Here is a 25,815-nt window from a genome sequence, read left to right as displayed (position 1 = left end):
AGCCAGTCATGTGACACACGACTATGTCCATGGAGAGGGAAGGATCTTTGAAGGCTTTTTAGATTGTTTTTGTGCAGACTGCATTAGTTACATAAATGTCTTCTCTCTTTTCAGATCTTCTGGCCTCCGTTGAGGAACATTTTCATCCCAGTGTTTCTTAACTGCTGGTTAGCCAAGTGTGCCCTGGAGAATATGATAGTAAGATCTTCATTTCTTTCCTAATCCATACCTTTGAACAATAATCATACCGACGACGAACAAAAAAAAGCATTAACCAGTGTCTGTAATAAGCAGATAGTCAGTATCATTTTAACAGATATCTAGTGTCATATTTATAGATAGCCAGAATAAAAATTGCCAATATCATATTAGCTGATCAGATTGGTAGCCAGTATACAATCGGTAGATTGCCAGTATTAGATTAGCAGCCAGTATCAGACCATCTGAATCAGATTAGCAGATAGCCAGAATTAGATTAGCTCTTATCGCTAGGAGTTGGAGCCAGGTTTCACTATATACAGGTGTTGTGGTTTTGATAGTGGTTTTGACCTGACATGAATTCTATAGTGATTTAATTGGTAGCTGTCCATCTGGCATGAGGTCATTTTTCCTGCCTGACTGTATCACTTTCATGGCCTCTGATAGACTAGAGGACTAAGATTGGAGGCTTGATAACTCTGCTCCCTCCCTCCCTCCCTCCCTCCCTCCCTCCCTCCCTCCCTCCCTCCCTCCCTCCCTCCCTCCCTCCCTCCCTCCCTCCCTCCCTCCCTCCCTCCCTCCCTCCCTCCCTCCCTCCCTCCCTCCTCCCTCCCTCCCTCCCTCCCTCTCTCTCTCTCTCTCCCTCTCACCCTCCCTCTCTCTCTCCCTCTCTCTCCCTCTCTTCCTCTCTCTCTCTCCCTCCCTCCCTCTCTCCCTCCAGAACGACCTCCACCGAGCCATCCAAAGGACTCACTCAGCCATGTTCAACCAGGTGCTCATCCTCATCTGCACCCTGCTGTGCTTGGTCTTCACCGGGTGAGTGACACTGATCCACGCTCCCAACCTCATCCTCTCATCCCTGGGTCTCCTACCCCGACCTCATCCTTTCATCACTGGGTCTCCACCCCCGACCTCATCCCCTCATCACTGGGTCTCCTACCCCGACCTCATCCTTTCATCACTGGGTCTCCACCCCCGACCTCATCCCCTCATCACTGGGTCTCCCACCCCGACCTCATCCCCTCATTACTGGGTCTCCCACCCCGACCTCATCCCCTCATCACTGGGTCTCCCACCCCGACCTCATCCCCTCATCCCTGGGTCTCCACCTCCAACCTCATCCCCTCATCACTGGGTCTCCACCCCTGACCTCATCCCCTCATCCCTAACCCTCCACCCCGACCTCATCCCCTCATCCCTAACCCTCCACCCTGACGTCATCCCCTCATCCCTAACCCTGCACCCTGACGTCATCCCTGGTTCTCCTCCCCAAGCTCATCCTCACATGACACCCCTCCTCCCTTACCGAGGGGCCTCTCACTCCGCTCCATTCAAAGGTTGTGAGTTGGCGGTGTGAAAAACAAGAAACCCCTTTTCCATCTAGAGCAGGGGTGCCCACACTTTTTGGGCTTGTGATCTACTTTTAAATTGACCAATAAAAAATGATCGACCACAAAACATGTTCATAAATAGAGACTATCCATGGCTAAGAAGGTAATGTATAATTAACATAAAAGTTTAATTTTAAGAAGACAAAAACTGAACCTGAGGCCAAGACAGGGTAATGGAAACCTCTATGGAGCATATGAAATATATATATATTTATGATTTTTTAAGGACACAATTTACCGCCAGAAGCTTTACGATCGACGCATTGGGCACCCCTGATCTAGAGTGACCGCTTCCTGTCCTCTCTCCCCAGGGCGTGCGGCATTCAGCACCTGGAGAGAGCGGGGAAGAACCTGTCCCTCTTCAACGCGCTCTACTTTTGCATCGTCACCTTCTCCACGGTGGGCTACGGGGACGTCACGCCCCAGATCTGGCCCTCCCAGCTGCTCGTGGTCATCCTCATCTGTGTGGCTCTGGTGGTTCTCCCTCTGCAGGTCAGGGCTGCCCTCCTGGGTGGGGTTAGGGGGGGGGGGGGTCTGTAGTCCTCCTGGATGGAGGGTTTGTATCTCTAGTGCGTCTGGATGGACGGTGTTTATCTCTAGTGCGCCTGGATGGACGGTGTTTATCTCTAGTGCGTCTGGATGGATGGTGTTTATCTCTAGTGTGTCTGGATGGATGGTGTTTATCTCTAGTGCGTCTGGATGGATGGTGTTTATCTCTAGTGCGTCTGGATGGATGGTGTTTATCTCTAGTGCGTCTGGATGGACGGTGTTTATCTCTAGTGCGTCTGGATGGATGGTGTTTATCTCTAGTGCGTCTGGATGGATGGTGTTTATCTCTAGTGCGTCTGGATGGATGGTGTTTATCTCTAGTGCGTCTGGATGGATGGTGTTTATCTCTAGTGCGTCTGGATGGATGGTGTTTATCTCTAGTGCGTCTGGATGGATGGTGTTTATCTCTAGTGCGCCTGGATGGACGGTGTTTATCTCTAGTGCGTCTGGATGGATGGTGTTTATCTCTAGTGCGTCTGGATGGATGGTGTTTATCTCTAGTGCGCCTGGATGGATGGTGTTTATCTCTAGTGCGTCTGGATGGATGGTGTTTATCTCTAATGTGTCTGGATGGATGGTGTTTATCTCTAGTGCGTCTGGATGGATGGTGTTTATCTCTAGTGCGTCTGGATGGATGGTGTTTATCTCTAGTGCGTCTGGATGGATGGTGTTTATCTCTAGTGCGTCTGGATGGATGGTGTTTATCTCTAGTGTGTCTGGATGGATGGTGTTTATCTCTAGTGCGTCTGGATGGATGGTGTTTATCTCTAGTGTGTCTGGATGGATGGTGTTTATCTCTAGTGTGTCTGGATGGATGGTGTTTATCTCTAGTGCGTCTGGATGGATGGTGTTTATCTCTAATGTGTCTGGATGGATGGTGTGTATCTTTAGTGCTGCTAGATGGAGGGTGTGTATGTCTAGTGCTCCTGGATGGAGGGTGTGTGTCTGCAGTCCTCCCGGAGAGCGTGTGTGCGCTAACAGGAGACGTTGTGCCGCAGTTCGAGGAGCTGGCCTACCTGTGGATGGAGCGACAGAAGTCTGGCGGGAACTACAGCCGTCACCGCGCCCAGACGGAGAAGCACGTGGTGCTGTGCGTCAGCTCGCTCAAGATCGACCTCCTTATGGACTTCCTCAACGAGTTCTACGCTCACCCCAGACTACAGGTACTGCACGGGCGTGGTTCACCCCAAGTTCACCCACACACACACACTTCCACCCTGGTCTACTGGTCCCTGTGCTGGTCCCGGTTCTGAAGTGGTAACGGTAGTTGTGTGCTGCAGGACTACTACGTGGTCATCCTGTGTCCGACCGAGATGGACATCCAGGTCCGCCGGATCCTGCAGATCCCCCTGTGGTCTCAGAGGGTCATCTACCTGCAGGGCTCTGCTCTCAAGGACCAGGACCTGATGAGGGCCAAGTAAGTGACCACTGGATGGTGACTGGATGACTGCTATAGGACTGCTGGATGTGCACTGGATGATTACTGGGTGACTTCTGGATAACTGTATAACTTTCGCGAGTTAGATGGCTGAGCGGTGAGGGAGTCGGGCTAGTAATCAGAAGGTTGTCAGATTGATTCCCTGCCGTGCCAAATTATTTAGTGTCCTTGGGCAAAGGCACTTCACCCTACTTGCCTCGGGGGGAATGTCCCTGTACTTACTGTAAGTCGCTCTGGATAAGAGCGTCTGCTAAATGACTAAATGTAAATAACTGCCGTATAAGTACTGGATGAATACTGAGTGACTTCCGAATCATTACTGAATGACTGCTATACAAATGCTGAAGAAGCACTTCATGATTGCTGAATGTTTTTTTTTGAGGGATTACTGAATGACTGCTGTCACAACTACGGAATGAACCGCCTCAGTTCCTCTTTGACTCGTAGACAGCTTCTCTGGCTCAGGGCTACTGTGCAGTCCTGGCAGCAGCGTGTCGGGGAGAGACCAGGGCTGACGTCAGGGAGAGGGCAGCCGGAATGTGGGCTCTACTCCTTGGCTGTCCTCTCCAATTTGGCGTAACGAGATTTCCCTGAACACGGTTCATCCTCTTGCATTATAGCCCAGAGCATAGGCGTCAGGGCCAATAAGAGCAGGGCTGATTGAAATCAGTATGGCTTTGGCCCCCATTAAGGGCCAGACCTGTCAATACTGCCGTTGTGGTGCGTTTTCTGCCGGTGTTAGTGTAGCTGTAGGGTGCTGAATATGCGCTACGGTGACCCCCGCCAAGGAGGGGGGAGCTGGGAAGGACGTGCTCGCTGAAGGCTACGTGGGGCTTTCCAGAGCTGTAAACATGATCTCTTCAGCCACTACGCTGAGCATGCATGGATGCACACCATAAGACTGCTGAGTGCACAGCGTAGAAACAGAGTGCTCACAGAACAGGATGTGACCACACGAGGTCCTTCCTATGCTGGCTGCGAGCCTCTGGCCACACAGGATCCTGGATGCCCCTCTTGTTCTGGATCACTTCTCATTTGTTTACAGTTGCACGGCCTGGTGAGCTGCAGTGTTGTTTGCTCAGCCGTGGTCTCGTAAGATGTCCCATCTATAACCCCCTCCTCTCTCTCTCTCTCTCTCTCTCTCTCTCTCTCTCTCTCTCTCTCTACCTCTCTCTCTCTCTCTCTCTCTCTCTCTCTCTCTCTCTCTCTACCTCTCTCTCTCTCTCTCTCTCTCTCTCTCTCTCTCTCTCTCTCTCTCTCTACCTCTCTCTCTCTATCTCTATCTCTCTCTATCTCTCTCTATCTCTCTCACACCTTCCTTCTTTTTTACCTACCTGTCTTTCTGTCTTACATGTTTCCATGTTTATACTTTCTATCTTACATGTATCTCTCTAGGTGTAACCCTGGCTCTTCTCTCTCTCTCGCTCTCTCACTCTCTCTCTGGGTGTAACTCTGGATGTCGGCTCTCTCTGGGTGTAACCATGGGTGTTGTCTCTCTCTTTCTCTCTCGCTCTCTCTCTCTTTCTTCCTGTGTCCAACCCTAGCTGTTGTCTCTCTCTGGGTGTAACCCTGGCTGTTGTCTCTCTCTGTGTGTAACCTTGGCTATTGTCTCTCTCGGTCTGGGTCTCACCCTAGTTATTTTGTCTCTCAATCTTGGTGTTCCCCTGGCTGTGGTCTCTCTCTGGGTCTCACTCTAGCTGTGGTCTCTCTCTGGGTCTCACCCTGGCTGTGGTCTCTCTCTGGGTCTCACCCTAACTGTTGTCTCTCTCTGGGTCTCACCCTAACTGTTGTCTCTCTCTGGGTCTAACCCTAACTGTTGTCTCTCTCTGGGTCTAACCCTAACTGTTGTCTCTCTCTCTGTCTAACCCTAGCTGTTGTCTCTCTCTGGGTCTCACCCTAGCTGTTGTCTCTCTCTGGGTCTCACCCTAGCTGTTGTCTCTCTCTCTCTGTGTAACCCTAGCTGTTGTCCCTCTCTGTGTGTAACCCCCTTGTCTCTGTAACCCTGTGAAGGATGGACGATGCGGAGGCTTGCTTCATCCTGAGCAGCAGGAACGAGGCAGACCGCACGGCTGCAGTAAGTCTCCGTCCGCCACACGAAGTCTGCAGTCACACTGCCACGCGCACACACACACTCCCCTGAAACTCTCACAAACCTAGCGCTTCAAATGTACTCTCATTCGTATTTTGATGGGGATTTAAGACATTATGACAGTGATCTAAATATGATGATAGATGCCTGTTTTAACATACTGTCTCTCCCTGTCAGAACTGATGGCATTGTCAGTATGTTATGTAGGTACAGGTGATAGTGTATGGTTGTGTATACAACTGAGTGCGCTGAGAGCTTGTGTTGTGCCTTAGGACCACCAGACCATCCTTAGAGCCTGGGCTGTGAAGGACTTCGCCCCCAACTGCCCCCTCTATGTCCAGATACTTAAACCTGAAAACAAGTTCCACGTCAAGTTCGCCGGTAAGTTTTCTCTCTTGTTCTCTAACTCACCCGCTCAACTTCTTATTGTTACTCATGTACTTCTTTTTGACTTAATCTCTTCCCCTCGTTTTAACGCTGTCTTCTGGTTGGTTTCTGTTAGATCATGTGGTTTCAACCCTGTGTTCCGGTTGGTTTCTGTCAGATCATGTGGTTTCAACCCTGTGTTCTGGTTGGTTTCTGTCAGATCATGTGGTGTGTGAGGAGGAGTTCAAGTACGCCATGTTGGCCCTCAACTGTGTGTGTCCGGCCACCTCCACCCTGGTCACCCTGCTCGTTCATACCTCCAGAGGACAGTGAGTACCCCAACTAGCCAGCTACGGCTCCCCCAGTCACACGCCAGTCAGTGAGAACATGGAGGCAGAGAGCCATTCCCTCTACAGCTGGATCTGTCTGAGTCCCTGCCGCGCCATCACCTCGTGGCCATCAATCCTGTGGTGTTTGTGCTTGTCCACGAGTAGAGTCGTCATTCTGCTGCGTTTGCGTGTTGGCCTAGGTGACATCACCCTCTCCGCTGGTTGACGTGTTGTAAATCCACCTCTGGATATTTCAAAGATGGAGGAAGCGGTTGGGAAAACTCCAGTTGGGTTAGGGACAGTTTGATGAGCTCCACCACAAGTTTAACACGGTTTTCCTGTCGTGGACCCAGTTCCACCAGCTCAGACACGCATTGATCTGGAGGACAGTCTCCATCTCCTAAGAGGAACTGTCTCCATGTCCAGAGATCAGAGTGACTGTGTCTGTGGTGACTGTCTCTGTGGTGACTGTCTCCGTGGTGATTGTCTCCGTGGCGACTGTTTCCGTGTGCAGGGAGGGCCAGATGTCCCCAGAGCAGTGGCAGAGGACCTACGGACGTTGCTCGGGCAACGAGGTCTACCACATCCGTCTGGCTGACAGCAAGTTTTTTGGGGAGTACGATGGGAAGAGCTTCACCTACGCCTCCTTCCACGCTCACAAGAAGTGAGTAGAGACCGCGGTGACTCCCTCAGGGAGAGGATGCCAGTTTAGCAGCAGGGACTGGCTAGGTCTAGCTAGAACTTCTGCTCGGCCAAGTTCTAGCTAGGTCAAGACAACTGAGCTGACCAAACAGTCAAGTCTAGTTGAACTCGACTGATATTTTGTAGTTTCGCATCAGGGGGCTCTCAGAGTGCTGCACGGCTGATGACTCATACGGAGATGGCCTGGGCCATCAGCAACTCAAAATGGCAGATGTTTTGGCGGCAGATTGGGATGATGCTGCCCTTCCCCCTCGCCCCCCCCTCAGGTACGGCGTGTGTCTGATTGGCGTCAAGCGGGAGGACAACAAGAGCATCCTGCTGAACCCCGGCCCTCGCCACATCATGGCGGCCCCAGACACCTGCTACTACATCAACATCACCAAGGAGGAGAACTCCAGCTTCATCTTCAAGGAGGAGGAGAAGCAGGGCCTGCCCTCGGCCGGCCTGTACGACGCCCCCTCCCTGCCCGTGCACAGCATCATCGCCAGCATGGGTGAGGGAGGGGGCGGGGAGGGGATGGAGGGGGTGAGGGGACGTGGAAGGGATGGAGGGGGGGGAGGGTGTGTGGAAGGGATGGAGAGGGTGAGGGGGCGTGGAAGGGATGGAGGGGGGGGAGGGGGTGTGGAAGGGATGGAGGGGGTGAGGTGGCGTGGAAGGGATGGAGGGGGGGGGGGAGGGGGTGTGGAAGGGATGGAGGGGGTGAGGTGGCGTGGAAGGGATGGAGGGGGGGGGGGCGAGGGGGGGGGGTGTGTAAGGGATGGAGGGGGGAGGGCGAGGGGAGGGGGGGTGGAAGGGATGGAGGGGTGGGCGAGGGGGGGGGGTGGAAGGGATGGAGGGGGGGAGGGCGAGGGGAGGGGGGGTGGAAGGGATGGAGGGGGGAGGGCGAGGGGGGGGGTGTGGAAGGGATGGAGGGGGAGAGTGGGCGAGGGGGAGGGGGAGCGAGAGGGAGGGAGGGAGAAATAGAAAGGGGTCGATTAGGGAGCGAGACAGTCATGGAGGACGTTATTGAGGGAGGCGGAGGGAGGAGGGTGGAGGGTGGAGGGAGGAGGTCCCTTGTCGACTGTGAGGCTGCTGGATGTTGTGTGAGGGTGCCGTGTGCTTTGGCTCATGCATGAGCCTCTTAAACACGATGTGCTTCCTTTTACTTTTATGGCTGACCTGGTTGTGTTTGTGTTTTTCTTTGACGTGTTAAAGTCGATCAGACCACCTCTTATGGTAAGTGTGAGCATGTTGCAACCACAGTACTGTAGACTAGTGTGGACCACTGTTAGTAGGGTTGGCACCATCGGATCCAGTTGTTGCTGGAAGTCAATATTTTCATCGTAGACTTATCACTGACTCATTACTGTAGCTATTTGGTGACGTGCATTTTCGCTTTGCTAAATGCACTTCATCGATATTCCTGCACGAATACAGCACATCATGTATTGATAATACATGAATACACAGACCTGTACAATGTACGCACAGTGTCTGTGTGGTTTGCATGTATTGCCAGAGTTTTCCAGCACAATGCCTTAACCTGTGGGTCATGCAGTTCAGTTCTAATCCCCTGAATCCTGCTACAGACTCATAGGAGAATGACAGGTATGAGAAGCAAGGCCTTCATAGGACACCGGTGCATTTGATGACGTTTATAATATTTGACATGACAGAAGTCCTGTAGACAGGCTCATCTTAGCAACCCTCCGACAACCATCTGACAGCATTGTAGCAACCATCTAACAACCATCTGACGACGTTCTAGCAACCACCTGACGACGTTCTAACAACCATCTGACGACGTTCTAGCAACCACCTGACGACGTTCCCAAGCCCATGACTAACCTTGTCACCTTGTCGTGTGACGGCGCTGACAGGAACGGTGGCCATGGACCTCCAGCACCCGGAGCCCGAGGAGGACAGCGGCAAGCTGGCTCCGCCCACGGAGAACGGCGGCGGGAGCCGGCGGCCGAGCATCGCCCCCGTCCTGGAGATCGCAGACTCCGCCGCCATCCTGCCCTGCGACCTGCTCAGCGACCAATCAGAGGACGAGGCCAACCAATCGGACGAGGAGGGCTCGGTGGGGTCAGAGTGAGTATCCAATCGCGGAATAGGAAGGGAGCAGGGGTAGCGTTGTGGGCTTTTGTTGGCGCCAGTGAAACTTTGACCGCGATCGCAAACGGCTTCATCTCGGACCCAGACCGTGAAAACGTATCGTTCGAACGCACTCGCCTCCATCTCTATGACACAAGCGTTCCAGACCGAAACAGCTTTATGTAATAAAGCTAATAAATAGCCTTGCGGCTAATGTTTGGAAACGTTGACAGCGATGGCTAACGTTTTCCCATAGATGTCAACTCTGCGACACCTTGTCGTCACGCTCCATGAGCAAAGGGAATTGCCTGCGATTGTAGGTGTGACCTCTGTCTCGGAGGGCCCGCTGGGGAGCGAATAACTGAGTGTTGCCGGTTAAGTAATCACTGTGTCACGACGAGTTGCGGGAAATGATGTTTGAGTGATGAAAGTGGATAAACGAGGGACAAATGGAAGGTCTGTTCCAGAGGGGTAGACCGGTCATGATGGTGCCCGTTGCCCATAAATCCCCTCAGGACGTTTATCTTGGGTCCTGCGTGACTATGTCTAGCTGTCTCGCTTGCTTGTCTGTCGCTCTCCTGTCGCCTTTGTTTGTCTGTCCTCGCATGCGCAGGCCCAGACCATTGTTATATAAACCCGTGCTTGGCCCTGCCCTTTCTTCACCCGCACACACTGAAACACCCACTGAAACAAGTGATTGCTTCAGGGGATGGAGACTCGCTCAGGTTGCGTGTGTGCGTGTGTGTGCGCTTCCGAAACGGTCACCCTCCCATTCAGCCAGTGCATGCCTGCTCCGCCAACATCCTCTCACCGCTGCTCAGCGCTGCTCACGTTAGTCCCTCCGGCCCCCCACCCTCCATTAGACCCCTATCCCCAAGGGGGTGTGCTCAGTTTTGCCACCCTGCACAAAATCCACCTCCAAAATCCCAGATTCCACCCGAGGTCCCACACTGCCCCCGTGTGGCGCTGTTGATGTAAGTACAGCCTTTGCCGCTTCGCCCGACGGGACTTCATACTCGCGTCCGATGCTAACGGCCCCGCGTTGGGGTGTGTGTTCCTGTGTGTCTCCAGCTTCGTCAAAGGCTACCCGCCCAACTCCCCGTACATCGGAAGCTCCCCCACCCTGTGCCACCTTCTCCCCCAGAAGGCTCCCTTCTGCTGCCTCCGTCTGGACAAGGTGAGCTGGACGCCTGGACCCAACCAACCCGAACCCCCCGACAGCTCCCAAACGTATTCCCGGTCTCCTAAACAGTAACCGTGGACAGGACCTTTCTCCGCATATACAATGAAGAGCGAAAATGGTAACGGCGAGGGGGGGGGGGCTGACTGACGGGTGACTGTGTTCGCTCCGCACGCAGGGCTGCAAGCACAACAGCTTTGAGGACGCCAAGGCCTACGGCTTCAAGAACAAGCTGATCATCGTCTCCGCGGAGACGGCCGGGAACGGCCTGTACAACTTCATCGTGCCCCTGAGGGCCTACTACCGCCCCAGGAAGGAGCTGAACCCCCTGGTGCTGCTGCTGGACTACCCGTAAGGCCCCCCCTCCCTCCCCCATCCCCGTCCTCTCTGGATGGATGTCTGTCTGGTATGGATGTTCATCTGGGTGTTTCTGTCGGTCTGGATGACAGCCGGGGTTCGATATCAGTTACGGTTATGTTGATCCAATCATGTCGTCTGGTAGATCCATAATGGGTCTAATGTCATGCAAGAATGGATTGAGATTTGTACATAATCTGGATACCTAGGTAGATCTACATAGATCATGATAGATTGGATTGACAGTTTATGTGATTGTGTGTGCAAATAACACGACACGATCAATTTGTCATTATAGAGCACAGGGGTTGTAATTGCCGGCAGATATTTGGTCAAAAGGTTTCAAAGGCCGAAGACCTCTCCATCTTGGAACTAGACCATGAAAACGTAACATTGGAACACATGCCTCTATGTCTGCGACACAAGCATGACGATTTTCCAGATGAAAACAGCTGCACGTGATAATGTACATAGCCTAATTGCTAATGTTTCACAGTAATTAGCGGGACCCGCTTCCTGTTTCCCCCCAGGCCGGACAACCACTTCCTGGAGGCCATCTGCTGTTTCCCCATGGTCTACTTCATGGCTGGAACCATCGATAAGTAGGTTCATTCGTTTTGAGGCCATTCCGTCTATAAATAGCCGTTATATCATATCTCAACCTCGTCCCCTCGATTCCGTTACGTCTGCGCGGCATTGCAGACGGTGTCTATCGTCGGATCGTACTGTGTGCAGGCGTGCGTGTGTGTTTACACTTGTGCGTGTTTCCGTGTGTGTGTGTGTGTGTGTGTTAGCCTGGACAACCTGCTGCAGTGTGGCATCATCTACGCTGACAACCTGGTGGTGGTGGACAAGGAGAGCACCATGAGCGCCGAGGAAGACTACATGGCCGACGCCAAGACCATCGTCAACGTTCAGACCATGTTCAGGTGCTCGGACACCCGCCGTCCTCGTGTCTCCTCTCCCCTGGAGAGCTCGGCCTCCCTTAACTTCGCCGAGCCGCTTGATATTCGCTAAACGGACAAATCTGAATCGAAATGATGAAACCGAGAACACCCTCGGTAAACACACGTTGTAAACAACCGCCGTCTTTTTTTCCTGATCAAGTAGGCTGGAAGGAAAGCTGTACGTCGTGTGTGGCCAGCGAGCCCGAAGCGCTCAATCTGTCTGCCTTTCTCTCTCTCTCTCTCTCCCCTTCCCTTTATCCATTCTCTTTCTTTCTCATTTCTCGTTGTCTTTCTCTCATTCTCTCTCTCCTTTTCCCTTTCTTTTCGCTTCTGTCACGCTCTCACTCCCTCTCAAACTCCCTCGCTTCCTTCTCTCTCTCTCTCTTTCTCTCTCTCTCTCTCTCTCTCTCTCTCTCTCTCTCTCTCTTTCTCACACACACACACTCCCTCTTTATCTCCCTCTTATTCTCTTTCTCACTCCTTCTCTCTCTCTTTCCGCCCCTCCAACTCTGTGTCTACAGATTGTTCCCCAGTCTCAGCATCATCACAGAGCTGACCCATCCCTCTAACATGAGGTTCATGCAGTTCAGAGCCAAAGACTGCTACTCCCTGGCCCTGTCCAAGCTGGAGAAGGTGAGGAGCTCCCCAGGGTCCTGCAGCCCTCCAGGTTCCCTTCTCTGAGGGTCGGCCCTCATGGTGGGCATGTGTCTGAGGCTGGGAGACAGGGTGACCAGGGCTTGTGGGGTTTAATATCTCTCTCTCTCTTTACCCCCCTCTCTCTTTTTCTCTATCCATCTATCACTCCTTGTCTATTGCTCTCTTTCTCTCTACCCCTCTCTCTCTCTCTTTCTGCAGATAGAGCGGGATAAGGGTTCCAACCTGGCATTCATGTTCCGTCTGCCGTTTGCTGCTGGCCGAGTGTTCAGTATCAGTATGCTGGACACTCTGCTCTACCAGGTATGTGTTGTTAGACACTCTGCTCTACCAGGTATGTGTTGTTAGACACTCTGCTCTACCAGGTATGTGTTGTTAGACACTCTGCTCTACCAGGTATGTGTTGTTAGACACTCTGCTCTACCAGGTATGTGTTGTTAGACACTCTGCTCTACCAGGTGTTCAGTATAGAAACTCTGCTCTACCAGGTATGTGTTGTTAGACACTCTGCTCTACCAGGTATGTGTTGTTAGACACTCTGCTCTACCAGGTGTTCAGTATAGATACTTTGTACTACCAGGTGACACACCTCTATAAAAAGGTTTCATGTTGATTTATCTTTTTTGTTTTTACAGTCTTTTGTGAAGGACTATATGATTGCTATAGCCAGACTGCTACTGGGGCTGGACACCACGCCTGGTTCTGGGTACCTGTGTGCGGTGAGTCAAGCTTCAGCTACCATACAGCAACCAGTATGCATGCTGGTTTAGTGTGTGAGTGGGTGAAGGGACCGCTGTGTGTGTTGGTGTAGCGAGCTCCTGTTCCTTCCACAGGTGAAGGTGACAGAGGAGGACCTGTGGATCCGGACGTACGGCAGACTGTTCCAGAAGCTGTGCTCCTCCAGTGCTGAGATTCCTATAGGCATCTACCGCACCGAGTCCCACATGTTCTCGTCTTCTGAGGTGAGACTGTTCCTCCCTTCCCTTTTTCCTTCCTTCCTTCCTTCCTTCCTTCCTTCCTTCCTTCTGTCCTTCCTCCTTCCCTCCTCTGCTCTGCTCCTTAAAATCATCCTCCCCTACTACTTATTCTCTCTCCTCTCCCAACCACAACCTCCTCCTTGTTGCGTTACTCATATAGTGTTGTCATCGTTATATCAGGATTCATGTCATCATCATGCTGGATCGAGTGACATTATATATGTCAGAATCACACATCTGCCACATCCCCTCTTAGTCATTTGAGCGATGACACCACAGGCTTATTTACTGCCTATACCATTGCGCTTCTTGACCATGTGAAGTAAATGGTGCATTTACTATTCTCAAAAACTGGTCAGTGCTGTTTGGAATGTTAACGCTTGTTTTGTTTGCCCTCCATCCTTTTATTGTGCCTCTGTGTGTGTTTGGTCTGTCTTTGGTCTGTCTGTCTGTCTGTCTGTCTACCTATCTGTCTGGCTTCCTGTCTGTCCGTCTCAGTTCCAGGATAGTTACCCACAGGTAAGATGGCACCCTCGTACATCATTAGCACCTGTCATTCCCCCAAGGTTTGCCTCACAAAGATAAAGCCGCAGCGTTTTTTGCTTTGAAGCTTCGACGCCTCTGGTTTGAGTCATGAATGCCTTCTGGATGTGATCTGGTGTGAACAGATTCCTAGTCCTGTTACAGTGACACGCACACACACCTTGTTTTGAACCCTTCTCCCCCCTCCCCCCCCCCCCGTCTGCCCCGTCTGCCCCGTCTGCCCCTAGTCTCAGGTGTCCATCAACATCGAGGACGGCGACGAGCGCAGGGGTCCCGACCGCCAGGGGTCCTGGAAGGAGAGGCCCCGCCACAGGAGCTCCTCGGCCAGCGACCAGTCGGAGCACCCGCTCCTCCGGAAGAAGAGCCTGCAGTGGGCTCGCCGCCTGAGCCGCAAGAGCGTCAAGCCGCCCAGCCGGACCGAGCGCATCTCCCAGCAGCGGCTCAACCTCTACCGGCGCTCGGAGCGCCAGGAGCTGTCGGAGCTGGTGAAGAACCGCATGAAGCACCTGGGTCTGCCCACCGTGGGATATGGTGAGGGGCCCCCTCGGACAGGCTGGGGGGAGGGCGGGGAGGGGGGGCGGGGGGGCGGGGAGGGGGGGGGGGCGGGGGGGACTGTAGTGGGTTCATGAGTGTGCGTGGGGTGTTTGTGTCGTGTCTTTGCATTGACAGAATAGGCCGTAGATATGCATTTTCATCTTCTTCTTTTTTTTCGTGAGGTCACGTTAATCGTGGGTGTTAAAATGTCGTGTTCATGGTGTTCATCGCTGGAACTATTATAATAATAAGTATAATAATAGTATTATTTGAACATTTGCTTTGTTGATTTGAACATTTCAGTTTACGACTCTTGTTTTGACAGGGATTCATCTGTTCGAATAGAGTTCTAGTTTCTGGATTTGCCTAAATAACATCTCACACCTTAACTGTAATCTCATTGCCTACTGTTTCATGTGAACATGCACCCCATTTTTACCAAGATAAAACGCCAAACCTTTCTAATGTGTATAACCAAGTCACTACAATGCATTGCATGAACCACATAGCCCTGGAAAGTTTGCTTTGAAAGCAGACTGCATGTAGCCTAATCAGACTGCATGTAGAATCACTGTAGCACTTTCCACCTGCATCTTTCACTTTGTTACCCAGCTTTACACACCTCTTTGCTTTCGCTTTTAATTTGAAAAGAGTTCAAAGACAATGGCTTGGATTCTCACGCAATAAATCTGTTCTGTGATCTGACTGGAACTGCACGAGCTTAACAAAAAGCTTCTGCCCTACCTGCCTGACCCTTTTTTTCTCGCTCTCTTTTCTCTCTCTTTCGTTCTCTTTGTTTCTTTCCCTCCTTCTTTTCCTTTCTGTCTTTATTCCTTTCTCTCTCTTTCTCTCTGTCCTGTAGAGGATGTTGCTAATCTAACAGCGAGTGATGTCATGAATCGAGTAAATCTAGGATATTTACAAGGTAACTCTTACTACTCCTACAGCGTGCGACACATTTACTTTGTGGTGTCTCTGTTTGACATGGTGGAGTGAAGTCTGTTTGGATGTCATCTGTGCCAGATTATTGTTACCTCTTGCGAACAATATTTTGGGGGAGAATTTGGCAGGGAAAAGGGGGTGGTTTAAGGTTATTATGAAAGCATTTTATGGATCATTTACAGATATTTGATGTTATTGATCATTTAAAGATATTTTCCCATGACTTAACTGTTTTGTTTATCTACAAGGACGGAGCCAATGTGTCATTGAATGTTACCCTTAGTGTAGCCTGTGGAGGTTTAATCGTGCTGACTTGCTTAGAGTTGCAGGGCATTACAGAGAGTAGAGAGGAGGCCAGGCCGTCAGGTTAGCTGGTGACACGACCCTTCTTCACTACTGCATGACTGTGTTCCGGCTGAATGGCAAACCAGCAGCCTCTCGCTCTTCCTCTCTGTCTGTATCTCTTTCGATATATTTATGTATATATACACGTATCTTTCTGCCTCTCGCGCTGTCCAGATACATTTCTCTCTCTCTCTCTCCGTTTCTCTGCATTGTGTTGACTGGCGTTGGCGCTCCTTGATGATGTCAGCGGAGCGTTTTGCGGCTGCAGGGTGTTGGATTATTTTGCAGGGCGCTGGGCGGGGGTGGGGCAGAGTGGAGCAGAAACTATACGTGTGTTCACAAGGTTATGATTACCCATGTTATCCATGGTTGGAAGGATATCTTGCCATTATTTATATGTAGGCATACACAATACAGTAGTGTGTACATAAGTAAGCACAATGTGTTTATATATTTATACATTTTATACAGTAAAATAACATATAGTATACATTCAATACAGTATAATAGTTGGACATATACTCATTCAAGGGTTTAAAAAACAACAACTAAAAAGCACCTACAATGTGAAACATGATCCAAATATAGAAACCTCTGGAGTGAGTAGACGTGTCCACAGTTTCATCTGGTACTGGTACCCTGGTATATCAGCTCAGAACTAGAGCCCTTCCACACAAACTCTTAAGAAAACCAATGGGTGACCCTTACACTACCAAGGGATAACCCTAACACTACCAAGGGATAACCCTAACCCTTACACTACCGAGGGATAACCCTAACCCTTACACTGCCAAAGGGATAACCCTAACACTACCAAGGGATAACCCTAACCCTTACACTACCACGGGATAACCCTTACACTACCAAGGGATAACCCTAACCCTACCAAGGGATAACCCTAACCCTACCAAGGGATAACCCTAACCCTTACACTACCATCGGGGTTTTGCTTCACTCTGGTGTGGTTTGGCCCCGTGTTTGGGGCGTCTGCCCGAGCATGCCCTCTCTGTGTCTGTGGGTGTGGTCAACTGAGTGGCGCCGGGGCTGCGACTGTGTTGGCATGGCAACCTGGCTCTTGGTGATGTTGTCTCCTGTCGCCGGCGATCTGGGCATTCCCGTCGACCCCTGGAATGTGCCGGAAGCGACGGAGCGGACTCGGGTCTGCATGCGGGGTTTGGAGTGTGGGCGCATGGTTGCGTGTGTGGCAGCATGGGCCTACCTCTGAACCAGCCTCGCCCTGGTAGTAACAGTTAGACTTTCTCTCTCTTTCAACCGGCCTGCCATTTTAAGTGGTGCAATCAGGTGGGTTTCTGGAGAACCCCACCCACACACACACACACACAAACACACACACCACCCATCCAGTCAAAGCAACTTATGGGGACAACAACGAAATGTTTGATTTCATAACATACTTGAAGAGACAAGAGGACATGTGACAGTAACAGTATGTAAATGAGTTATTTTTCCCAAACAGTCTTTGTGCTGCAGGAAAGGGAGCCACTGTAAATCACATCCTTCCAGTTGTCTAATGGTACATTTGAGGCTTAATGGAGTGTGTCATCGCTGCAGAGCTGCTGTGAAGGTCCCCTCTCTCCCCTCTGTTCCAGATGAGATGAACGATCATCAGAACACTCTGTCCTACGTGCTGATCAACCCTCCGCCCGACACCATGCTGGAGCTCAACGATGTAGTGTACGTGGCAGTGATACAGGCCTACCCTACCAGACCTGTTAGGATGGGATACAGGCCTACCTTACCAGACCTGTTAGGATGGGATACAGGCCTACCCTACCAGACCTGTTAGGATGGGATACAGGCCTACCCTACCAGACCTGTTAGGATGGGATACAGGCCTACCCTACCAGACCTGTTAGGATGGGATACAGGCCTACCCTACCAGACCTGTTAGGATGGGATACAGGCCTACCCTACCAGACCTGTTAGGATGGGATACAGGATCACCCTACCAGACCTGTTAGGATGGGATACAGGGTCACCTACCAGACCTGTTAGGATGTGATATAGTATCACCTACCAGATCTGTTAGGATGTGATATAGGATCACCTAACAGATCTATTATAGGATGTGATATAGTATCACCTACCAGATCTAGTATAGGATGTGATATAGGATCACCTACCAGATCTAGTATAGGATGTGATATAGGATCACCTAACAGATCTATTATAGGATGTGATATAGTATCACCTACCAGATCTAGTATAGGATGTGATATAGGATCACCTACCAGATCTAGTATAGGATGTGATATAGGATCACCTAACAGATCTATTATAGGATGTGATATAGTATCACCTACCAGATCTAGTATAGGATGTGATATAGGATCACCTACCAGATCTAGTATAGGATGTGATATAGGATCACCTAACAGATCTATTATAGGATGTGATATAGTATCACCTACCAGATCTAGTATAGGATGTGATATAGGATCACCTACCAGATCTAGTATAGGATGTGATATAGGATCACCTACCAGATCTAGTATAGGATGTGATATAGGATCACCTACCAGATCTAGTATAGGATGTGATATAGGATCACCTACCAGATCTAGTATAGGATGTGATATAGGATCACCTACCAATCCTGTCATTGGATGTGATACAGGATCGTCCTACGACAGTTACAGGATAGAATACAGGATCGCTCTACCAGACAGTTACAGGATAGAATACAGGATCGCCCTACCAGACAGTTACAGGATAGAATACAGGATCGCCTACAAACCCTGTCGTTGGATGTGATATAGGATCACCTAACTGACAGTTATAGTTCTAAACTGTATGATGTGGGATGACCTACCAGACCTTAGTAATGGGATGTACATGAAGAGCCTTGCACTCTCCTCCTCCTCCTCCAGGTACATCATCCGGTCTGACCCGTTGGCTCATGTGCCAGATGAGCCCAGCAGCCCGGCGCCTGCCGGACAGTCCAGCAGCAGCAAGAGCAAGCATGAGTTTGGCACCGAGAGCAGAGACGAGACCCACCTCTAAGACCTCTCCATGTCGTTAGACGAGGGGGGGGGGCACTTCTCCCTCCATGTCCCTCTCCCTCCATCCCCTCCCCTCTCCCTCCATCTCCCTCCCCAGTCCATCTCCCTCCATCCCCTCTTCCTCCATCCCTTCATCTCCCTCCCCAGTCCCTCTCCCTTCATCTCCCTCCCCAGTCCATCTCCCTCCCTCCATCCCCTCTTCCTCCATCCCTTCATCTCCCTCCCCAGTCCCTCTCCCTTCATCTCCCTCCCCAGTCCCTCTCCCTCCATCCATCCCCTCTCCCTACACCCACCAGAAGATGTTTAACTGAGCTGCTATTGTAAGGAAGCTGCCGGAAAGGGAAATCCTTAACCTTCTAACTCCTTCGCCAAAACCCTCTAACCCCTTAACCCTCAAACTCCTTAACTCCCAAACCGAACAAGACCCTGCTTTCCTCATCATGTTTCTCTACTTTTTGCTATGAGCACAAACTGTTCATCCTTAAAAATGTCAAGGACTTCAAGGGCCATTAAATTAACGTTCACAATTGTGGGCATTCACAACAAAGCTTCGCCTGTGAGACTGTAAATCAAGAGTAAATAGAGATAATTGAGAGAAAATGTATCATACTGTGGAGTTAAACCACAAATGTTTTGCACGCTGTTCTTTTGATATCCTTGACTCTAAACTTTTCTCATGGCCAACACATCACTCATTTCATGACATAATCAGTGGGAAGGTACATTAATATTGTACCGTAACTGTTCAGTTCCATAACTATTGAGTTTAAGGTATGTTATTATCATCATATTTTATGTTAGTATAACAGATTCCCCTATCTTCACAAAAATGTTGACTTTATTCTTATGGTGTTTTAATGTTTAGTTAAGCTATGTTTGTAATATCATTATTAGGATATTGTTTGCTTACTAACATGAATGAAGTCATCACTGTAAATATTCACTTGCACAGTGTTGGCATTGTTTTGCTATATGTATTGATGAAACAGGACTTGAACTACTTTTGCACTAAACTCTGTGGGCTTTTCTAGAGCATTATAGCATGACCCTTTAATTGTGAACTATACAATAAAGACAGATAGTATTGCTCAAGACACAATAGCAACAGCCACAGCTTGAATCCACGATGGCCCAGACACAAGTCACCTGGGTTACATGGAATCCTAGTTGTAAGTTAAATGATGTGCCATTGTAAACCAAATTATGTTTTGTATTGTATGTGCCATTTGTTTATGTAAAGGGCGATGCAAAGGAGACCACGTCTCCCTGGATGATCTGCTGAAGTACAGAACTGTGGTCAACTCTGCTCCACAACAAGCCAAGCCCTTCGGAGGGGCAGTTTACACCAGTTGAAGACTGACAGCAAACCTACGGAAGCTTTTGATTGGTGTACAGCCTGTCTTCAACCCACAGGGCATTTAGGAAGCAGCATTCATTCAAACCGTTTGTTGTTCACAAAGGTCATATTATAATATAAGGGCATGCTGAGACAAAAAGCATGTTTTTAGATCAAGCTCGCTAAAATCAGATGTTTTTGTACAGCTAGCCAAACAACTGGTGTGAATCATCATGACTACTACATGATTATTTGTTGATTTTTAGTTGTTTCCTGCTCGTAATTTTAAATTGTATTGTTTGATACTGTATATTTGTATTGGACTGTGCATGTCCTCCAGTGTATCAAAATGTTTGGTTTGTCCTTACGATATCATTTTTTTAAAATTATTTGTTTAAAAAGACTGATCCATTTTGTACTATTTCTAACAGGAGTCGGTGTACTTCTCAACAGTGTATAAATTATGAATCAATAAATGCTGCATGCAGCCGCCTGAGATTGAAAAATCAAAACAAATGTATTCAGTGTCAGAAAAAATATTTGATTGATATTTGTCATTGTACAAGTTATAATGAATCAATAGGAAGTAGAGGTTTTCACTCTTTTTTCAAGAAACATGGGTTAATGTGTCTTGTTACACCCAGACATTTACACCAGGAAAGGGCCGTCTCCAACACAAGACAAACATCAAAGCACAAGCAAACACTAAAAAAAACTCACTGTTCTTTCCATCTGCTGGCACAGCACAGTCAAGATGCTCATTAAAGTCATGTTGACAAAGAGATGACCTTGTTCCACTTCTGCTGACTAGTTCAAGTCCTGTCCTTTGCGCCGGTAGAGTTGTTGGTTCTTGTGTGTCTGTCTCCATCTCTCCCGGGTCCAGCGTCCTCGGTTCTGAACCACTTCCTGGAGCAGTCCGACGAAGACGTACTCGTTATTCGCCAGGAGATTCTCGTCGTTTGGGGAGCCACCACTAGGGGGAGACTGTGAGCTGCCACCGAGCACCTGGATCTCTGGTTCTTCCCCTGTGGGCGTTTCACACGTCGTTGTTTTCGGCTTTTCCCCACTCTCTGTCAGGCTTGTGGTGTCCTCATACGTGTTCTGGAGTTCCTCAGCTTTACTGATTTGGCTTGGTGTCTTTCCAGATAAAGGCCCGCTCACTGTGACTGGTTCTGACTGTGGCTCAGTGGATTGAGAACCACCATCTGGGCTGATGTCAAACTCAGTAGAAGCTGTCTCAAAGCTGACCAGACATAATTGAGATTGCCGATATTCCACTGGAGGTTCATTAGACCCAGGTGGTTCCGACTGAAGGTCAGCAACCGGAGTGATGGGTTCAGTAGAATATGGTGGCTCTGACTGAAACTCGGCAGATCCAGTATGAGGTTCAGTACAATATGGTTCTGACAGCAGTTCTGCAGACCCATTTGGAAGCACAGTAGAATTTGGAGGATCTGATTGAATCTCAAATGATCCATTTAGAGGTTCAGTTGAATATGGTTCTGACAGAAGTTCTGCTGATCCATTTGGAAGGTCAGTAGAATTTGGGGGTTCTGATTGAAGCGCGGCAGATCCAGTTAGAGGTTCAGTAGAATATGGTCGATCTAATAGAAGTTCTGCTGACCCACTTTGAAACTCAACAGAATTTGCTGGTTCTGACTGCAGCTTGGCAGATCCAGTGAGTGGTTCAGTGCCATCTGGGATTGAGATGACCAGATTTTCTGAAACTGGATCATAATTTAAGGAAGCTGTTTCAAAGTCCGTCTCTAAAGGTTCTTCAGTAGGTTCCTCAGACGGTTCCTTCACAGTTGCCTCAACTGGTTCCTCAACAGGCTCTCCAGACGGCTCCTCGACAGTTGCTTCCCCTCTGCAGCCCTTGGGTGATAGCATGTCATTAGGAACAGGTTCCATGACAATGATGTTGCCACCTTCTGACAAGACGTCACTTTTGACGACTGAGTCTTGAAAAGGCTCAGGCACATTAAAAGAGCTCAACCCTTCTCCCTGATTGGCACACCTGGCTTTCCACTGGCTAAAGGTGGGAGGCCAGGTGGAGACTCTTCCAATGGGCCTCCCAATCTGTATCCTTGGACCCCTGCTTTCTCCATGGAGACCATTTGGTTTGCCAGTCTTTGGTGTGGGCAGGTCAGTTCCTATGGACAGGTATGGTATGGTCTCTGTGTCTTCAGTAGCTTTGGTTGTGGTTCTGCTGCCGTTTCCAGAAGGTGAGACATCTCCATCATCGCACTGGGTCCCTTCATTTATAAAGTCAGTCAGGCATCTCTGAGCTTTCAGTTCAGCATCGGTGTCCTGAGCTGTTGCGTTTCCGGAATCTTCTCCTAATTCCTCTCCTTGTTCTCCGGAGCTGTTCTCCTCCGTGGGTGTTGGTTTACGTGAGGGTCCCTCTGTCTCAGCTTCCATGTCGTGACGTCTTCCCCTTCCTCCACAGAAGGGGGAGGTGGAGAGCACAGCGTTGGCCGACTTGGGTCTGACTTCAGTCCCAGCAGGGACTCTTCGGACGCACTCCAAGTCCCAGTTCACCATCTCCTCTGGGCACTTCTGGTAGGGTCGTCTCGGGGGGTTCAGCGGTTGGGGTTCACCTTCTTCTTCTCTGATCTCCGGCTGGGGCCTCACTTGTTTCCTCCTTCGTCTCCTCCCATAGACTCCGGCCAGAGCACAGACCACACACAGCAGTACGCACAGAACCACTGCAAAGAGACGACCCAGTCAAGAGGCGGGATCAGTTGGCTGAGCGGTTAGGGAGTCGGACTATTAATCAGAAGGTTGTTTGTTTGATTCCCGGCCATGCCAAATTATGTCATGTCCTTGGGCAAGGCACTTTACCCTACTTGCCTTGGGGGAATGTCCCTGTACTTACTGTAAGTCGCGCTGGATAAGAGCGTCTGCTAAATGACTAAATGTAAATGTAAGAGGCCTAATCAATACGACATGCTCATGCACAGCCTCCGGAATTTACCCGAGGTGTCGGCTTTGTTTTCAACCACGTATTACAAAGTGTCTAATGTTTAGGCAGAAATGTACTGGCTCCAGTGTGAAAACACTTCACTTACCTATTATTGTGATGAGAGCAGGGATTGTGACCGAGGGTGGGATTCGGGTGGGGGTGGGAACAGGTTTATCTGTTGTTAGTGGAATCAACGTGGGACTCACGGGGTCGCCTGTTGGCGTCACACACCTGGACACGTTCCAGACCAGCTGACCTCTCAGATCTGCTGGGCTCTCACACTTCACCTCCATCTCATTCTCCAGCAGAGAGCGCATCTGCAGGTCTGGACACACAAGAAAAGCACCTCTCAGCATCTGGATTGCCTTGTTCCCTTGACAACTAGCAGTGCTTGTTCACAGGAGTTCCCTTACTATCCATGATCCAATTGATTAATACCGAATGCACAGTCAAACAGAACGGCAGTCTTTCTAGATGTGTTCTAGATGGAGCCAAGGCTGTTAAGAAATTCATGAGTGCTGCAAATGAAATAAACAAATGCTGTGCATCAATAAGTTTCCCTAGAAGGCTCATGCAGTTTTGAAAGCATTTACAGAACAAAAACAGGCAGTCAGTTTTGAGCATTTGGCTCCCCACAGACTCAATGTTAAAGCTAGATCTGCTAACTGTTTGATACTGGTGATTGTTGCATTAGATAAAATACATCTGGATAGGTGGCATAAGTCATGTGATCTTATTGCCAATCAAAGTAAATTATTAACAGGTGACACAAATTAGTGGTCTTGATTGGCTTAATGCTGAGATCCACTGGCCATCTCTGTAGGCTTCCCACCCAACCCAATCAGACATTAGAAACGGCACTGACATTTTACTTGCTATTTAAATTTTCTAAGTTTTTCCTAACTTTTGATTGGGTGGATACCCTGCACACTGATACCACTGGCCCCGTTTATCATACAATTGAAGGAAAAGAAGAGTCTCTTCACACCTCTAAGAAAATGGACCAAGTCCTCTGCTTCACAGGAACAGTTCCAGGGGTTCCCATCCAGGTGGATCCTGGTAGAGTTGAGAGGCAGGAAGACCTGAGGGTCAACATGGGTCAGTAGGTTCCCTGAGAGGACCAGGCTGGAGAGATGGGGCTGGAATGCAAAACTACCAGGAGCTATGGCCCAAATCTTGTTTCTGGCCAAGTCAAGACTGGTTAGACCAGTTAGAGCATTAAGCATGGACCCTTCCAGAATCTCAATGTGATTTCCAGGGAGACTGAGGAGACTGAGGCGGGCTGGCTGGCTGAGCCAGGTTGGGGTGAAGTTAGAGAGGAGGTTGTTGTCCAAAACCAGGTTGGTGAGATGACTGAAGGAACTCAGCCCTTCGGCAGAAATGTTTGTGATTCCAGCCCCTACAAAATTAAATCTGATCACTGACGTGAGGCTGTCACTGTGGAAAACACTGGAGTTGATCTCCCCCACATTCGACATTATGAAGACCAGGGAAGACAATCCTGTTGGAAAACCTGAAGCACAAGATTCTCAGGGCATCAGAACGTCACGTTAAAGTATGTCTCAATTTCAGATATATTTGTTTATAAATGTGTCTTACTTTGTGGAATATGTCGACAGATGTAAGATTCCAAATCTTTTGTACATTGAGAGTCCACCAATCCCACAGATAGACAAAGAACGACCACTGCAACAGCTGTGGAACACACAACAAATGTACCAAAGCACTTCATGGAGCTACAATCCCTCCATAAACAACTAGAACTTACCATTCATGGTCAGCTATTACAGATGTCATCCAGTCAGCCAGGTTTTAAGAATCTCGAACCGCTCTGTTGTCACAACTTGAATCCAAATTTGTCTGACACAAGCAACCAAACTTCAAATAGTACATAGACCTTCTGTGTATTGCTGAATACTTGATGTGAACCTCATGCTGAGAGCGGTTGCTATGGTGGGTATGTATCTGCAGGTGTTTACCATGGTTATGAGTGCTGGTGTTGAGCATGAAGGGCCAGGTTGTTCCAGTTGAGTGGTATAGTGGAAGACGGAAAGATCCTGGGCAACATAAAACCAAGCAGCCCCTTTCATCAACTCAGTATTGGACGTAGCTTTATTATAAAACACCCTACTCGTTTCGATCTACCCGTTTAAAGGTTTGAAAGACAAAAGAAGAAATGTTAGAATAAGACTAATGACGTATCTGGGTGTAACCATGTCAATCCTCCACACTGGAACAGGCTGCTTGTGTTTTCTGAAGCGCCAAAACTAAGCATGCATCTGGGTGTTTGGTGACGTGTTCACATGCTTGAAATGTGATTTGAAATTATGAAAAAAAAACTGCACAGTTGAAAACAGACAATGTGGGAAATGAAAAGAAATTAGTGTATAGTTTTTTTTTTTTTTTTTTAAGTTTATTCAGTTTCAGTGCTTTCTTTTAAAAATAAATATATGTTATGGTATGAAAAAAATGTTAAAATCAAGGATGAAAATTACACTAGTGTAACAAAAATGGTGATCAATCCCAATACAATCTTTTAGTAAACAAAACACACAAAATGATGTATAAAAAAATAAACCAAATTATAATCAAGTATTCTACGTTTTTTGGAAACAGCAGTAGTTCTCGAAAGGAGGCCCTTTCAGTTTACTGGTCAGTGTTATGATTGCAGTGTTGCAACAGGTTGCGTTCTGGGTTGGAGCACACAGCAGTTCAGTTTACGATACCGTCTACATTAGTTTGATAACCAAGAACCGACCAGCTTCGTCAAATTCTACTTTTATCAGCAGTTAAAGTGCACGAGTGCAACACTCAGTTGCTCTTGTCGCCAACGCGGGGTTCTAAAGCACACATGAATAGACACATAAACAGTGG

The 25,815-nt window shown here is 49.1% G+C and overlaps 2 protein-coding genes across 2 annotated transcripts in view; one reads left to right on the top strand and one right to left on the bottom strand.

Annotated features, from left to right (window-relative positions):
• The window catches only part of kcnt1b (potassium sodium-activated channel subfamily T member 1b), a 38,873-nt gene extending 18,496 nt beyond the window's left edge, over nucleotides 1-20,377 (top strand). The window contains exons 9-31 of the mRNA XM_084695311.1: nucleotides 115-198; nucleotides 920-1,014; nucleotides 1,901-2,081; nucleotides 3,137-3,301; nucleotides 3,419-3,555; nucleotides 5,587-5,650; nucleotides 5,938-6,046; nucleotides 6,252-6,360; nucleotides 6,875-7,024; nucleotides 7,329-7,555; nucleotides 8,922-9,135; nucleotides 10,210-10,315; nucleotides 10,497-10,669; nucleotides 11,206-11,277; nucleotides 11,470-11,604; nucleotides 12,144-12,255; nucleotides 12,478-12,579; nucleotides 12,912-12,995; nucleotides 13,110-13,238; nucleotides 13,752-13,772; nucleotides 14,024-14,327; nucleotides 17,228-17,312; nucleotides 18,509-20,377. Of these exons, the coding sequence (XP_084551437.1) occupies nucleotides 115-198; nucleotides 920-1,014; nucleotides 1,901-2,081; nucleotides 3,137-3,301; nucleotides 3,419-3,555; nucleotides 5,587-5,650; nucleotides 5,938-6,046; nucleotides 6,252-6,360; nucleotides 6,875-7,024; nucleotides 7,329-7,555; nucleotides 8,922-9,135; nucleotides 10,210-10,315; nucleotides 10,497-10,669; nucleotides 11,206-11,277; nucleotides 11,470-11,604; nucleotides 12,144-12,255; nucleotides 12,478-12,579; nucleotides 12,912-12,995; nucleotides 13,110-13,238; nucleotides 13,752-13,772; nucleotides 14,024-14,327; nucleotides 17,228-17,312; nucleotides 18,509-18,641 (2,991 nt within the window). The 3' untranslated portion in view covers nucleotides 18,642-20,377. The remainder of the gene's footprint in view (nucleotides 1-114; nucleotides 199-919; nucleotides 1,015-1,900; nucleotides 2,082-3,136; nucleotides 3,302-3,418; nucleotides 3,556-5,586; nucleotides 5,651-5,937; nucleotides 6,047-6,251; nucleotides 6,361-6,874; nucleotides 7,025-7,328; nucleotides 7,556-8,921; nucleotides 9,136-10,209; nucleotides 10,316-10,496; nucleotides 10,670-11,205; nucleotides 11,278-11,469; nucleotides 11,605-12,143; nucleotides 12,256-12,477; nucleotides 12,580-12,911; nucleotides 12,996-13,109; nucleotides 13,239-13,751; nucleotides 13,773-14,023; nucleotides 14,328-17,227; nucleotides 17,313-18,508) is intronic.
• Nucleotides 20,378-20,534: 157 nt separating this feature from the next.
• LOC146219608 (uncharacterized) lies at nucleotides 20,535-23,249 on the bottom strand. The gene is made up of 2 exons (XM_084694980.1): nucleotides 23,048-23,249; nucleotides 20,535-22,684 (listed from the first exon to the last, which is right to left on the bottom strand). Exons 1-2 carry the CDS (start codon nucleotides 23,232-23,234, stop codon nucleotides 20,784-20,786), a joined length of 2,088 nt encoding a protein of 695 aa, XP_084551106.1. The 5' UTR covers nucleotides 23,235-23,249; the 3' UTR covers nucleotides 20,535-20,783.
• Between the last annotated feature and the right edge of the window lie 2,566 nt (nucleotides 23,250-25,815).

This window comes from Hypomesus nipponensis, chromosome 28 (assembly GCF_054491055.1).
Source record: "Hypomesus nipponensis isolate SF chromosome 28, ASM5449105v1, whole genome shotgun sequence".
Lineage (NCBI taxonomy): Eukaryota > Metazoa > Chordata > Actinopteri > Osmeriformes > Osmeridae > Hypomesus > Hypomesus nipponensis.
Note: the sequence above shows the minus strand (reverse complement) of the source record. Positions and strands in the feature narration are given on the sequence as shown.

Excerpts from the sequence above, each read along its gene's own strand:
- LOC146219608 (XM_084694980.1), bottom strand. The coding sequence starts at position 23,234 with ATGGAGGTGAAGTGTGAGAGCCCAGCAGATCTGAGAGGTCAGCTGGTC. Across the intron at positions 22,685-23,047 it reads TGCTCTCATCACAATAATAG|TGGTTCTGTGCGTACTGCTG; the intron begins GTAAGTGAAGTG and ends GTCTCTTTGCAG.